The 15825-nt window shown below is 37.8% G+C and overlaps 2 protein-coding genes across 3 annotated transcripts in view; both read left to right on the top strand.

Moving 5' to 3' along the window:
* Window positions 1-272: 272 nt before the first annotated feature.
* The window catches only part of LOC145739682 (uncharacterized), a 242805-nt gene continuing 227252 nt past the window's right edge, over window positions 273-15825 (top strand). Inside the window, exon 1 of the mRNA XM_081994989.1 lies at window positions 273-1358. The gene's annotated coding sequence lies outside the window, so the exon portion shown is untranslated. The remainder of the gene's footprint in view (window positions 1359-15825) is intronic.
* Window positions 9761-13059, top strand: LOC145739677 (uncharacterized). 2 transcript variants are annotated; one of them, XR_014181163.1, is made up of 3 exons: window positions 9761-11733; window positions 11790-12864; window positions 12924-13059. XR_014181163.1 is itself a non-coding variant. In XM_081994984.1 (2 exons), the coding sequence occupies exons 1-2, from the start codon at window positions 11622-11624 to the stop codon at window positions 12656-12658; spliced, it is 981 nt and encodes a 326-aa protein (XP_081851110.1). In that variant the 5' UTR covers window positions 9761-11621; the 3' UTR covers window positions 12659-13035. The 2 variants fall into 2 exon arrangements, 1 of the variants encoding a protein (XP_081851110.1); XM_081994984.1 differs by having other exon boundaries at window positions 11790-13035.

Genomic DNA, 15825 nt, shown 5'->3' with positions numbered 1-15825 from the left:
ATGAAATTAATCCAATTATTTTTTAGCGCCACGAACTAGTAAGGTGCGATAAAAAATGTTTCGCTGAAGAAGCGAATATTCCTGACACGACGCTCCGACAATCTTGTTGGTTGTTGACGAACTACTAACATAAAAATTCAAGTTGTTTACATGACTAATTTTTATCGCGCGGTGCATACACGGGATTCCTTGCTTTACAGCATTTGGAAAATGAATTTCACACGTTCCATTTTTTATTTTTTAATGGAAAATGGATCGAACATACTAACAAATAAATAATGGTTACAAATGATGCTACAATTAATTTTGTTATAAGACATAATATTGTATATTAAGCCTTAAGTAGCACATACTAACCTTTTGTCTTATATTTCATGTAACACTGAGGGCTATGTAAGAAAGAGGTGAACTATGATGAGCCATTATTGTTGTTGGAACTCCCGATGGGCCTGTACGTTGATACGGAGGTCCAAGCTAGCCGAATCATCGATTCAATAATCGACCCACACCACAAACATTTATGGAACAGTGATCACAATGGTGTTCAGTGATGTGAGATGCGAAGTTTGGCTCATAGGACTAAGCCTCTATTGAACTTTTCTCAGTGTTGCAATATTTTTTGTTCTGCCATTGCCGGAACCGAATAGATTAAAAGTGCATGATATTGTTTATGTATAATTTCAGGAGAGGAAAGATTTTATTGAGTTTCTTGTTAGAATAAGTACTAACTTATTATTAAGAAATGGTTGTAAACTTAACTGAGTACTATGAAATACTCACATATGTAAACTTACTAACCATTAATCATAATACCTTGGTATGTACACATGTAATTTTTAAATTTATGTTAATGATATGTGTTTTCTATTGTTTAAAGTTTTTATTATTGTTCATATAAAACTGGGGACCAGTTTTTCTGGGGCGGAGGCATATGTCACGAATGGAAAATCCGTTAATTGGAAAGTTGGACTGATTAACTTAAAAAACATAAGAGTATTCGAGGATTGCGAAATATTAAGCGCACGAGGCAAGGTCGCATCACGATGCACCGAATGTGTCATGCACCGAGTGCACCGTATCGGTGATGAATCACCACCACCTGCTTTACAGAAATGTGAAAAACAAGCGACAATAACAAACTGCGTCAGCCGATCAATCGGGTATAAAATACGACGATTTTAGCAGTATAGGAGAAGTGTGAACCGATCAACGGTAGTGCGACCAGCTGACCCGAGAAGTCGAAATGTCGACTCTCCTCGGGAAAAGATCAAGTTAATTAGTCCGTTCTCCAAAGTTGTTCAAACGCGAAGTGACCAAGCCAGTCACCAGGAAATGCTAAATCCTTAGCTTGTGACTATGTAAGTACAATTGTAGAATTGTCAACTTTTAGTGCTTATAACCGTATTGTGCAGACACGTTTGTGTATACCATATTTAATAGATTTAAGTGTTATATGAGAAAAACTCAGTGTTTGATTCCATCCCTAAAACTGAGATCCCGGCGCGACGTTTAACGTCGTGAGTCAGTTTAATTGGTGAACCCAGAAGGGCTCATAAATTAAACGTGACAATATTTTGCAGCCCTTGGATGCCCTGCCATTTGGAATTTTAAAGAAAACATGGGATGAGAAGCTTACAATATGGCAAAGAGAAAATTACGGAACGCCCTTAAGCAAAGCAAAATTTGCTGTTACGATTGGAGAAATATGGGCTAATTTTCCGACAGCTTTAATAAAACGGGCCTTTCAAATCACTGGACTCTACGACGATAGAACAAACCATATAATAAATAGAGCTGCCATTAAAGAGGATATATTTAATGTTCAAGAATTAGCAGCGTACAAGGGCAGCAAGCAAATCCAGCCAAATCCTGAAAACGAGGAAGAAAAAAATTTGGAAAAAGACCACATACCTGCCGTTGAAATTTCACCAACTACGCTCGATGATGTAGATCTTCCATCCACTTCGGGACTTAATGTGCCAACAGCAGTAGAGAAAGATAGCGAACCCCCCAAACATGAAAGAACATCATTTGAGACTCTACTTTTACAGAAAATATCATGCTCAAAGAAAACCCCGAACAAAAGAAAGAAAATCGGAAATTCAAATTTTGGAGACGTTTTAACCAGAGAAGATTACCTCGAAAACTTAAATAAAACAAAACAGAAATGTGACAAGAAAGCCAAGAAAAATGTGAAGCGTCAAGACGATTCCAGTAGCAGTTCTTCAGATATCTCCATTCACTCTGAGGGCGATGAGTACCAAGAAGTGGAGACCCTTCAAGACTTAGTTGAGCTAGAATCAACAAGTGCAATGATCGACGAACCAGAAGACATTTTTCATATGACACCAGGTGCATGGGTACTAGCAACATATGCCACTAAAAAAGTTGTCAAGCGCTATGTTGGTCAAATACTCAAGATCAACCAAGACGATTCCCTTGAAATAAAATTTGCCAGACGAAAGAAAGATTATTTCATTTGGCCGGAAGTAGAAGATATTGATACCAAAACAGCGGACCAAATATACCAAGTCCTTCCTACACCTACCGAAGAGGAGAAATAAGGTTTCCAATACAATTTAGTGGCCTCAATGTTCAATAAGATGTTTTACAATATGTTTTGCGTTAATTTCCTACGTTTAATAATGAATGGATGCTATTTGGTTTGTTTTTTGTGGAAATGTATATTTTTTCAGTATATGTTTGCGACGTAGTCTAATTGTGACATTCTTTAGAAATGTTTCTAAACCCATCCTAAAACATAATGTGGCTAATTGTGACTGAAATATAGTCACAACTAGCTTCAATTTAAGTAAAGGAGATGGTCTGCGGAGGTGTCACAATTAAACTATTAGGATGTCACAATTAAACTTTTGGACGTTAAATGTGACACTCCAAATGATTTTTAAAAAACACATGTTACATTAATTTTTTAATGAACAGAACTGAAATTTTCAGTTAGGGGGTAGCGCAGATCCCCTATTAATGGGATAATCCAATACAACAGCAAAAACACAACAAAACGTATGCTCAAATGCGTATTAAACGGGACTTGACGAAGTCGGTGTCACAAATACCCGAGTGCACTGTACCTTATGATTTACACGACTTTGATAATTTTGAATTTATAGTTTCTTCCAAACAGCCAACAGCAGCAAACAGCAGATTGCTCCAACACGTTAAACCATGTCTACTTCACCAGCAGTTAGTGATTGTGCAGAAGCTTTAGAAGAATTGTGCAACGTTGTTACATCACCAGAAGTGCCGATAAATAGTGAAACAGAAGCAGACTTAGAAACTGGTGAAGATGTCGTAAGTGATAGATATCGTTGCTGCAAATTTTACCCCAATAATGAAATTTTCAAGAAAATCAAAGAAATAAATAATTTCTATGAAGCACCCGAAGATATGCGTGTACAAAATGGAACTGAAAAAATTACTGAAGCACAAGAAAATTGGTGGTTGTGGAATCGCCCAACACAACACCATACCATGTTATCATTTTGCAATTATTACTATTCAGCTATGATAGAATCAAATGGAACCAGTGGCGGATACGGCCACCGGGACACCGGGCATTTGCCCGGTGGGCCGGTCACAATTTGACTCGAATGGACAGAATCATCAGAAAACATTTTACAATCGAGTGACTTCACTTATTTACCGGATTCTTACTTTCTGCGACCGAGCTTAAATGACCAACAAGACTTTATTAGTAAACATCCTTGCCAACCACCAGTATCCAAAGATTTACCATTTCTGCCCCATCAAGTCTTTACTCGCCCGAATGGGTCTAGTAGGAAATGGTTAAGCTTCTGCAAAGAGAAAAATGGTTTATTTTGTTTTATTTGCTTATTGTATTCCGACAGTACTAATCAGAGCCCGTTTGTGACTGGAGGAATGAGTGACTGGCGCAATACAATACAACGCATAAACGAACATGAAAATAGTAGGATACATAATAAATGTACGGAAGCCCATATAATCAACGTAAAACGCAAAGACATTTATAGTACTTTGTGGGCTGAAAAATCGACTCTACGCCAGAAAAATGCAAATGACCGCAGAAGAATTTTAGAAATAGTTATTGACGTTGTAAAATTTATAGGGAAAAGGGGTATAGCATTTAGAAGTCACCGAAATGAAAATGCCAACAGCTTAAAAGACGTGACTCTCGATCACGGAAATTTTTTGGAGACTATCTTACTTCTTTCGAAGTATGAACCGGTTCTTCAAACACATCTTAGTGTTATAACGAAGTATGCAGATTGCCAACGTAAAGGAAGTACCGTAACATTGCTATCTAAAACCACGATAGATTATGTTATACGAAGTATTAAGACTGTTATGAGACGAATGATTTTAGCGGAGATTTGTGAAACAAATTTTTTTTCTCTTCAAATTGATACAACCACAGATATAAATCAAATGGATCAGTGTTCAGTAATTATTAGATACATATACAGGGATAACATATATGAAAGAGTACTAGGACTTTTGTCCTGTACAGACTCCACAGGACTAGGAATGTGTAATTTAATTACAAATTTCTTAGAAGGTATACACGTAGATATTAAGAAATGTATTGGTAATTCAACAGATGGCGCTGCTAACATGCGTGGTATATACAATGGATTTACAAAATGGTTAAGCGAAAAATCACCCAAACAAATCCATGTATGGTGTTACGCTCATGCTCTCAACTTAGTGCTAGTTGATTCTACCACAACCGTTCTAGAAGGATTTTCTAGGTTTTCCTTAATTCACGAGTGTGGAAAGTTTTTCAAGGAATCCTATCAGCGAATTGACGTTTGGAGATTGATTAACGAAAAAAGTAAATTTAGAAAACTTCATCTTATAGGGGATACTAGATGGAGTTCAAAGTACGCTGCCCTTCGTACGTTCCAAACAAATATTTGGAACTTTTGATGATAGAAGTAATTGTTTGTATGTAGAAGTAATTCTTGCTTTAAACACTATTGTCTCTTCTGATAAATTTAATGCATCAGTACGACAAAAAGCAAAATCTATTCTGGATAAAATGCTTTCTTTCAAAATTATTTTGACTGCCCATATACATTTAAAAATATTTCGTTATACAGAACCGGTAACCAAAAGACCAAAGATCTCCAAAGTTCAGGGTTAGATTACCTCCTTGCGTTTAACATGATTTTGCAGGCAACAAGCTCGTTAAAATCAATTTCTCGACAATTCAATTCGATCTTAGACTCGTCAAAAGCTTTTGTACTTGAATGCAACAACTCCTTAGAAAATGCCAATTGCGACTTAATTATAGAAGATGAACTACCTGCTGCAAGAATTCGGAAAATAAGGAAAATGAATGACGAAAATTGTTCTGATTACAGCTTTTCTTGTCCTACGAAACAGTTTGAAGTTTCGGTGTACAATGCAATAATGGACACTACAATCTCTTCTCTTGAATCTAGATTCAAAGAGCATATGAAATTGTATGAAGAAATATCTATCCTCGACCCTAAAAACTTTTCAAAGCCATTGTCACCCAACTCGTTTGATTATTTAGGGGAATTATTAAGCCACTATGCACAGATAGATATTCAGGATCTTCGAGAAGAATTTAAGGATTTAGTCAGCAAATGGGAGACACTTAAAAATTCTGTAGACGACCAAAAACACGTAGAAGAAGATTCTGACTCAGAACCAGAAGCAAGCAGTGAGACTTTATTTAGACATTCTAAATCCGCCAAACCCAACTGCGACTTTTGTAGAAATTGCGTACGTTGTGTTTACAAATTGCTAACGAAGTTCAATTTATATAGTAGCGCCTACAGCAATGTTTTTATGGCATACGCCTTTGTGCTGACGTTGTCAACAACGCAAGTACAATGCGAAAGAACAAACTGAATGGTAATATTATTTTTCAGACCATTTTTTTAAATGGGCAACAAAATATTAAAATACCAGGTGTCCAAGAGCACCCTGGACATAGGAGATTAACATGGGAAAACGGTTTTGATTTTTTTGCGCCTGTACGGTGGATCTGATTGAAAAATCGTATTAATGAAAGTTGTAGTACCTATCACGGACTAGTTTTCTGTATTTTTTTCAGATCTCTAACTTGAGCCCTTTCGTCGGAAAACACGAACAAAAATGCGAAAATTTAAACTTTTTACCTGCACTGTATAAGTGGTTGTCGAGCAACCGTATCAGCAACAATGACCTGTTTACCCGTTGCCCGACAACGGCTTATACAGTGCAGGCTAAAAGTTTTAATTTTCTCATTTTTGTTCGTGTTTTACGGCGAAAGGGCTCAAGTTAGAGATCTGAAAAAAATACAGAAAACTAGTCCCTGATAGGTACTACAACTTTCATTAATACGATTTTTCAATCAAATCAGCCGTACAGGCGCAAAAAAATCAAAACCGTTTTCCCATGTTAATCTCCTATGTCCAGGGTGCTCTTGGACACCTGGTATTTACTATAATAATTCAAAGCTTTTTGCGCAGAACATTGAAAAAATTGTTTAAGACAAAATCAATGACAGGGCCGCCAAACACTAATGCCAGGGCCACTTGCATTAACGTATCCGCCACTGAATGGAACTATAATGATTCAGTGTTACCGTATATTAAGTAATACGTTTTGGGAAAAAGTGGCATACAATGTTGTAACGGCCTTTACGTACCGGTCCTGGTACGGTTTTTGCCACACCTAAGGGTAGGTGCTTTGAAACTCGGGCGCCACCTTAGTTTTATTTGAAGAAGCTACTACGGAACTAAGGAACTACTAAGGAACTAAGGAACTCGCTTCGTATACCTGGGGAGCTTTTACACAGTCGAAGACAGAGTTCACGTTTATCTGTGAATGGATGAAGGGAGTGGGACAGAAATAAGGAAACACAGGGTTGTCAGCAAAACTAAACAAGTCGTGTTAACCATGAAAAATAACAATCATTCATATCCTAACTTACTTAAAAACTCTATCAGAACCAAACAAACGGAGAACACACAGCCTCGTGTTCAAATCAATAAACGGTACAGTCGGACCTGGAGATCCCAACTAAATTAATACGGTAACTTTGAAACGGAAAACAAGCGGACAACACAACCTAGTGTTCAGAACGGGGAACGGTACGGAGAACTAGGACGGTTTCGAAACGGTAAACAGACGGTTACGGTATGCATGACAGATTCGGATGGTATGAAAACTGTGCTCTGGGGGTACAGACGGGGTCAGAGAATCAGTAACAGCTTTCAAACGGTCAGCCCTCGGAGTTGACCAGTTGGGGGCTAAAACGGCCGGAGCTGACAGTCCGAAGAAATCAGTTCGGAAAGACCTGGGTGAATTCAGGTCTGGTTACAGGATTTCGGAGCCGTAGCCTTCGAAGTTAACCGGCAGTGTTATAACATCCAGTACCGGCGGTCCGAAGGAAACGGTTCGGAAATACCTAGGCGATAGTGAGATTGTAGCCTCCGGAGTTGACCAGCAGTGTTATAACATCCGGTACTGGCAGTCCAGAGGAAACAACTCAAATCGCCGAGAGGTTTTCGGAGTCGTGGCCCTCGAAGTTAACCAGCAGTGTTATAACATCCTGTACTGGCGGTCCGAAGGAAACGATTCCGAAATACCTACACCTTCAAAGCTTGCCACCAGGAACAATAAAATTTACCGTTCAGCTGGCTGAAGCGTCGGTCGGTTTCGATGGTCCGGAAAGAACTGACTGCAGCGTCGGTTGGTTCGGTTCGATAACCACCTCCGGGAGAACTCCGGGGTGAACTGATCAATGTAGCCCGCGGCGCATTACCTGTTTACCAGCTCGCGAGTCGCGACGGCGCGATGTTGCTTCGTTTACGCTACCGCGGCTGCGCGCTGAACCTTTATCGATCGCGGCGGTGCGTTCACCATTCTGTCGCGAAGACGCAATGTACCTTAAGCGTGTGAGGCTGCGCATTGTTTTCTTTAGTGTAATTCTACATATTAACAAAAAATTAGTAACTTCGTTACAATGTTAAAGATGTAAATTTAATGTTGGTTCACGAACATACTAAAGGCCACTTAAATTGCGATATTTGTGCTGTAGATACGTGCAATAATGATAATTCTTTAATATGTTTTTGGGAAGAAATTAGTAAGCGTCGAGAAATTGTAAAGTTATGGAGCGCACGCGAAGATTAAATATTTTATAGCGATTGCGAAGACGTTTCACCACCTCAACTAACCAATTCAATGATGGCACCATGCGAGATTTCCTGTCTGCTGAATTTGCTGGAACTTCTTTGGCCCATTCAAGTGGAGCAACTTCCTTTTTACCTAATATTGCACTGGTTAGAATTAACGCAAGTAATCATGCAGAACGAAAACAACTTAGCTGACAAACGCTCATTAAAGACCTTCTTACTACCACTCCAGAAAATAAAGAAGCAAATCAAACTAGCGGGGAGCAACAAATTCAACGAATACACAATTTCATTTCCGAAGTTCGTAGATCTCTTAAAGGAGCACGACTACTTCATGACATTTTGCCAAACGTCACTAGAACCGAATCTGCAGCAATGCTTAGAGCAACAATGGGAACAAAATATAACGGTGGTTTATTCTGGTGGATCTTCCACACTGACCTTGTCTACCTCCTGGGGTTTGTTCCTAGGCAAGCGGGTACTGCAAATTTTCCCGAATCCTTAAATTACCAAGAAAACGTGGAAAACAATCGACTTTATGGAATCTCCAACAGCTACATCTTTAATCTCACAAAGTATCTCTAGGAATCTCCCCGACAGTGTGAGTACTGTGAGCTCGCCGGGAGAAAAAGGTGCATACCTAGTTAGATTAGACATATACAATTGTCTCAATATTGCCAATCTAACATACCGAAGAACCAATGGTGAAGAGGAATGTGGACCTTCGGATGAATTTTTGACGAGTGTAGTGGATCCTCTTCACATGCAAGTTCAACAAGTAGTACGGGAAGCTACACAGCAAATAAAACGCATAAAGGACCTCAAAAAAGACATTTGGAAGAAGAACTCCTTCAGTTCTTTCAACAATATCCGACATCAAACATATTAAATATTTTATCTACTAAAATATGGATGACTTCAAAATTTAAATATTTGTTTAAAAATCACCCTTCAATACAAGTTGCTATGGATTTATTTAATTCTGAGTTGGTTGAAAAAAGTACAAATGATATTTATGAGTGGATAAGTAACAAAACTCCATTGTATGCCCAGCTTTTCATGGTAATACAGATGATTATTATTATTCTATTGAAGATTCAGTACAAGTTTTAAATGAACTTCTGCATTTTCAATACAGGGTGGGCCAGAAAGGCATACGATTTTAAAAACACTCTTGCGTTTGAACCTTATGTGAGGGGGCGGTGCGGGTGGTGGGCTTGAGAAGCTCGGTTCTCGGAAATTTAGTCGCGATGGATCACTTCACCGGAGCGCAACGTGCATTCTGCGTTAAACATTATTACAGAAATGGCGATTCGTGCGCTATTATTCGGCGTTTGTTTCGGCGCGAATTTGGATAACATGACTTAAATCAATGTCCAAAGGAAAGTGTGATTCGATCGTGGGTCAGAAAGTTCGAAGCAACTGGTTCGGTTCTCGAACAGAAACCTGCGGGGCGCCCAATATCAACAAGAACGGAAGACACAATTGAACAAGAGCTTCAGGTCAACGTAATCCTGGTCTATCGACTCGCAAGCGATTAGCCGAACTTATGGTATCCAGAACATCTTTGCGTCGCATTTTGTTGAAAGATCTGAAATTACACCTGTACAAAATTCAACTGGTGCAAGAATTAAAGCCAAATGATCCAATTTTACGACGAGATTTTGTTCAACAACATTCTGTTATCCGACGAAGCCCATTTTCATTTAAATGGGCATGTCAACAAGCAGAACTGTCGTTACTGGGCTGCAGAGAACCCACGCGCAAAACATCAAAAGCCTCTGCATTCGCCAAAAGTGACCGTTTGGGCAGCCATATCAGCGCACGGAATAATCGGATCCTATTTCTTCGAAAATCAACAAGGGCAATCTGTCACTGTAAATTCAGACTGATACATAGCCATGTTAAGAATTTTTTTTTCCCGCCACTGCAGCAATATTTGAAGGCTATAATCGTGCGACATGGTTTCAGCAAGATGGCGCGACATGCCATACATCTAATGCCTCCATGGCGGTCATAAACGAGATGTTTGCTGGGAAACTGATATAGCCCCGGGGTGACATTGCATGGCCGCCTAGAAGTCCGGATCTAACCCTACCAGACTTTTTTATGTGGGGATACCTCAAAAGCAGAGTCTACTCCAATAATCCAGCCACGATTAACAAGTTGAAGACTAATATCCAAGAAGAAATGACAGCTATACCCCGCGCAATGTGCCAGCGAGTTTTCACCAATTTGAGGTCCAGATTCGAGGAATGTTTGCAGCGAGATAGCGCACACTTGGAAGATGTTAGTTTTAAGGAATGAATTTCCCAAATATCTATAATAATGATGAAACAAGTATTTTAAATTTTTTAACTGATTGATGTATTAATGTTATTAATAAAAAACTTCCAAAAGTTAATACTATATATATTTTAGGATCTCCTGGATCAGGGAAATATTATTTTATAGATTGTTTAATCCTTTAGCGCGCACTGGTATTACGTTAATACCATAAGCTTATCGGCACATTGCGGCCGGACTGCAAATCGATAATTTTGTACCAGCTCTTTAAAACGTCATTTATGAGATATATTTACATCTAGCCGGGCAGAACTGCAGGTTTTTATGACATGCGCAGTAAATATGCCTTTGCCGGTAAAGCATCTATACCATCTGTGCATCCCCAAAATTAAATTCACTGTATTTATGTAGTGACGTTACGTTTGTTTAGTTACTTAGTGTGAGTGATAAATAACTTCAAATATAACGTTTTATATAAGTTAAGTAATGTTAGGTAAGTATACAAATATCGTCTTATATGTCGAAATTATTTGTGTTTCATAAAAAACGGCTATTGAAACTACGAGTTTATTTTGAGGTTAAAATTTCACAATTTTTGTAATTGGAAATTATGACCAAGTTTTCAACTTTTCTACGCTTTAATGTGAAAAAATCTTGACTTGTACATTCTTTTTGAAGTATATTGAACTGTCACAGTTCTCGGTTAATGCGCTCGGAAAATATTTGATGATTTGTGGTAAAACATCCAAATTTTGAGTATATCGAGAACAGACACCGGCACGTGAATCATTTGATTCTGTGCTATGAATTTGTTTTTCTGATTATTGTTACTATCGGGTGTCCCAACAAGAACGCAATTTTTAAATCTGGCCACATTCGAAGTGTCATTGTTTGACATTTGAACAATTGTTATTAAGCAATTTTTCGCGAGATCACGTTGAATCACTGTGATCTAGGTTCTTGTTACCGCCTCATTTTAGCGACATAACGGTTACAGGGGAATACATGACTGACGTCATATGATTACGTCACTACTTGTTCACCGGGATCTGTTTGGGTTCACGGTGTAGAGAAGACGGTTATACAAATCACTTCACTTGTCAGTTCAGTTTCAATTCAAAAGATTGGAGGTTATTTTTCAATTAAATTAGTTGTTCCTTGATCGTGCCCTAGTTCAGAATGGAAATGGAAAAGGAAAAGAGTGAAGAAATGATGGAGCTTCTGATAAATCACAGAGGTGAAGATTTTCGAGTTGTTGTGAATATGGAGATGGCCAATACATTACTTAATGGTGAGTATTTAATAGTAAATGGATCAAAATTATAACAACATAATTATATTTTACAGACCCCATCAGTGCAGAAAAATACATTGAAGAAGTTTTAAATGGTAGAGAAGGTCATTCTGTTGAAGCTGTTCAAGGGTCTGATAAATTTACTGGCCCAAGCAATGAAACAACAGAGTCTGAAGTTGAAGTAAGTTCAGCCATTGAGAATAACCCAACTGCTCCAATTTGGACACAGAAAAGGCCTACACCAAAGGACTTTCAAACAACTGAAGTATTTCTAACCCTAAGACAGAAATACTCCAATCGATTTGATGATAAAAAAACTATCAAGTCACAGTTATGGAAAAAAATAGCAGAGGAAATGGGAGAGATGGGATTTAATGTGGGTGGTAGTGGAAAGGAAGTTGTAGAAAAGTTGAGGTTGAAGTTTGCAAATTTGCAGAAGCAATACTTTCTATATATCAAACATCAAAAATCTACTGGAGAAAGTCAAAAAGACCCTCCATCACACTTAGAACTATTGCATAGCATTTTAGGGAACAAAGATAAAACTAACCCTAAAAACTTAATTGACTCACTTGTAGAAACTTTAACTACTAGCAGCGGCATTAGCCCTAATTCTACTCCAGAAATTGAAGAAACAGAAACCTCAAGCAGTGCAAATATCGAGGCAAATTCCTCAAATGCAAAGGCAGAAATAAAAAACCGATTCAACACCACTGAAACACCGAGATCCAAAATGACTACTAATTCACAACTTCTTGAGTTGACAAAGAAGGATATTGAACAACGAAATGAGCATTTCACTACATTAAAAAGTCTAATGGAAACCCAAAATCAACAAAGAGAACGTTTTTTAAACCAATTGGACAAACTGATAGAAATTAAATCTCGAAAAAGAAAAAGAGAAGACAGCGACTCAGATTAGAATTAACCTAGTGTTTAATGTGTGTGCTAATACTACTAATGTGATTTTGAATCAAGGTTAGTAAGTTATTTGAGTACAAAAATGTAAATAAAATATTTGTTTCTGATTTAAACTTTATTTTCAATTAATACATAAAAGCCAAAAAGCATAACTATATTGTCACGTTAAGGGTTGGTTGAGGGGGAAGAATACACAGGATTCCACAGGTAACCCACTTTTATTACGTTATAGTGCCTTATTGTCTAGATAGTTATCTTACCCCCAGATGGCCAAGATGGCAGGGAGCATGATGTGAAACTGGCTAGGCTGAAGATACACGGAGGGCAGCGCTTTAGCGGTGGTGAATGAACCCTAGACTTAGGTCCGAGGGCATTCACCGAGCCGGCAAAGACGTGAAGAACCTAACAAAGGGAGGTAAGTAGGAACAGCAACTTAAGCTGCTCGCCCACACTATTTCCTTTGCTAGGGCTGATCTAGGGTGTGGCACTTGGTCACCTACTGCTCCACGTTAAGTTCCACAATAGGCATACCCAGACTAACCCAGAGATCAGTGATCTGTACGTGCTTTTGGTACAGTATTTATACTCACATCATGACCCCAATTCGCCAAACTTGCTGACACAAACATGGTACTGGGGGAGACCGGGGCAACTTAAGGTAACGGCACCTAGTGTAATGTCTGTTACAATATGGTTTACAACTTATCTGATTTTAGTTCATTAATGATAATGCCCATTTTTCCGACATTGGCTGTTGAGTTTAAGGACAGCTTAGATTTAGATAAGTTCAGTTTACACTGTTTGTCACATTCAAACCTCAGCTTAAGTTATACTTAAAATGTGTCAGGAAAACAGGCATTAAATCATTTTCAAGTAATGTATACCTACATAGTACATACCTACACCCTACACTATATCTACTGCAGTCGATCAGTAGTTAAAAAGGCTGTCAGCTATTTGGTTTCTTTTTACAACACCCATAAAATATTGGTCTCTATCATCAATAAAATCCTCTAGATCATCTAGATGATCTTGTAGATCATTGTTATCACAGTTACTTGTTGGCGACCAGTAATCATGATTAATTATACAAAAGTTGTGTAAAGCCCGTTTTAGACTATCCTATTTACTGTACGAGATCTTGTACAAAATCTCATACTAATTAAACGCGACAGTGTAAAACAGAAAAGTGACAGAAAATTGGCTGAATTCTTAGATGGTATGGTAAATGTGATAAAAAATAGGACATGCTCTATTTCCAACACATTTTTAAGCCGCGCGCATGCGTAATACAAATTAAATCTAGACATATCACATAACCAAACAAATGTGGTTCAGTGTTAACGGCTTTCGCTTTGTTGTGTTCTAGAGTTTTATTATTTTGTGTACATTGAAATGGCTTCGCGGACCCAAAATCAAATTGAGGCACTAATCGATTCATATGAATTGCATCCAAGTTTGTATGCAGTCAAACATAAAGACTATCACAATAAATACAAACGAAACATGGCTCTGGAAGAAATAGTAAAAAAATTGAATATGTTACGCCTTGGCACTGCAATACAGGACATTAATAAAAAAATTCAGGGACTACGCAATACTTATTCCGTGGAAAGGAAAAAAGTTTTGGAGGCAACACGATCTGGAATGGGTGAAGATGAGGTTTGTATAGTACACAAACAACTTTATTTTTGTTTTCTGCAATTTTTTGCTTTTTGTGTAGGTATACCATCCTTCCCTCTGGTATTATTCAAAGATAGCATTCCTAAATGATCATCTACAAATTAGAGCATCGAAAAGCACCTTCATCATATCGGATTCACAGCCAAGTTGCAGTAAGCAGGTGCCCCAACCAGAAAAGTTCCAAGGAGAAGATGGAGAAAATTATCTTTTAACTTTAGAAGATATGAATGTAAGTTGATATTTTAAATTTGTAGAACAAGAAAAAGTATAAATTTACGTTTCCTTTCTGGTATATTGTAAGTTTAGATTAATGTTTATATGAAAAATGTTCTGTTACAGACCCAGACACTTGCGGATGGAGTGTATGAATGTGATGAAGAGGGAATTTTATCGCCAACATCACATTATGTTAGCCGGCCAACAAGCAGCCAATCCTTAAACTCTTAATAGTGATTTAGTGAATCCTTCTGGAGGAGGAAAGAGTGGTGGAAGAAAAACAAAACTGCGTACCGAATCTGCCAGCGAAATAGAAGTTTTAAAGACAGTCTCCTCGGGACTTGAAACCATGACATCTGCATTTGCAAATAGGGCTCAACCCCAAAACACTCCTGAGGACATAATGGGGCAATTTGTCGCAGCTCAATTAAAACTAATTAATGACAATGCAGTTAAGCAAGATGTACAAATGGAAATTGTTCGGTTATTAGGGATGGCGATAAAAAAAGAATGATCACAAATTTAGTTTCTTAATAAATGTTTTAAAATATTCCATTTTAACTTTAACTGTGAAAAATTATACATTATAAAAGTCCCTCATATTCATTTTGCCAATCTACACTTCCTTGTGAATTAAAATAGGTGCAAAACTTATTTCTAATTGCGGTAGCATCATTGGTACATCTAAGTCCACCTAGAAAAAAAATATGAATTGAAAAAAAAAACTTAAAATGTGGTGAAAAATTAGACTCTCACCTTGCTGTGAAATTCCTGGTAATTCACATGTTTCCTCTTGTACTTCACTGTATTTACTGTTATGTGTACACAGAAAATTATGCAAAATACAACATGTTAATGTTATTAATTCAGCCTTTTCTGGACTTAAATTAATCGCATGTTTTAAGATTCTAAATCTATTGACTAATATTCCAAATGCATTTTCTACAGTTCTCCTGGCTCTTGAAAGGCGATAATTATAAATTCGTTTTTCCTTTGAAAGTCCTCTTTGAGGGTATGGTTTCATCATTCTTTTTGCCAAAGGAAATGCATCATCAGCAATCATGACATTGTTACGTACGAAATAGAGTTTTCGTCCGTTACTCGTTTGGTTTGTGTTTTCAATGTCCGTGGGCCTAGTTACACTAGTAGACCGATTCCGATCGCTTAAATCCTCCAATTGCACTTTGTGCACATTTTGTTGTAAATGTGGGTGCGTGACCTGATAAGTTATCGGGTGCCGTAGTCACGTGATTGGTTTCGATTTTTGTC

Source organism: Ips typographus, unplaced genomic scaffold, assembly GCF_016097725.1.
Source record: "Ips typographus isolate SLU unplaced genomic scaffold, UJ_Ityp_2.0 IpsContig34, whole genome shotgun sequence".
Taxonomy (NCBI): domain Eukaryota; kingdom Metazoa; phylum Arthropoda; class Insecta; order Coleoptera; family Curculionidae; genus Ips; species Ips typographus.
The sequence above is the reverse complement of the archived record's forward strand: the minus strand, read 5'-3'. Positions and strand labels throughout refer to the sequence as shown.

Coding starts and splice junctions, on each gene's coding strand:
- LOC145739677 (XM_081994984.1), top strand. CDS start 11,622: ATGGAAATGGAAAAGGAAAAGAGTGAAGAAATGATGGAGCTTCTGATA. Junction 11,734..11,789: donor GGCCAATACATTACTTAATG/GTGAGTATTTAA, acceptor TATATTTTACAG/ACCCCATCAGTGCAGAAAAA.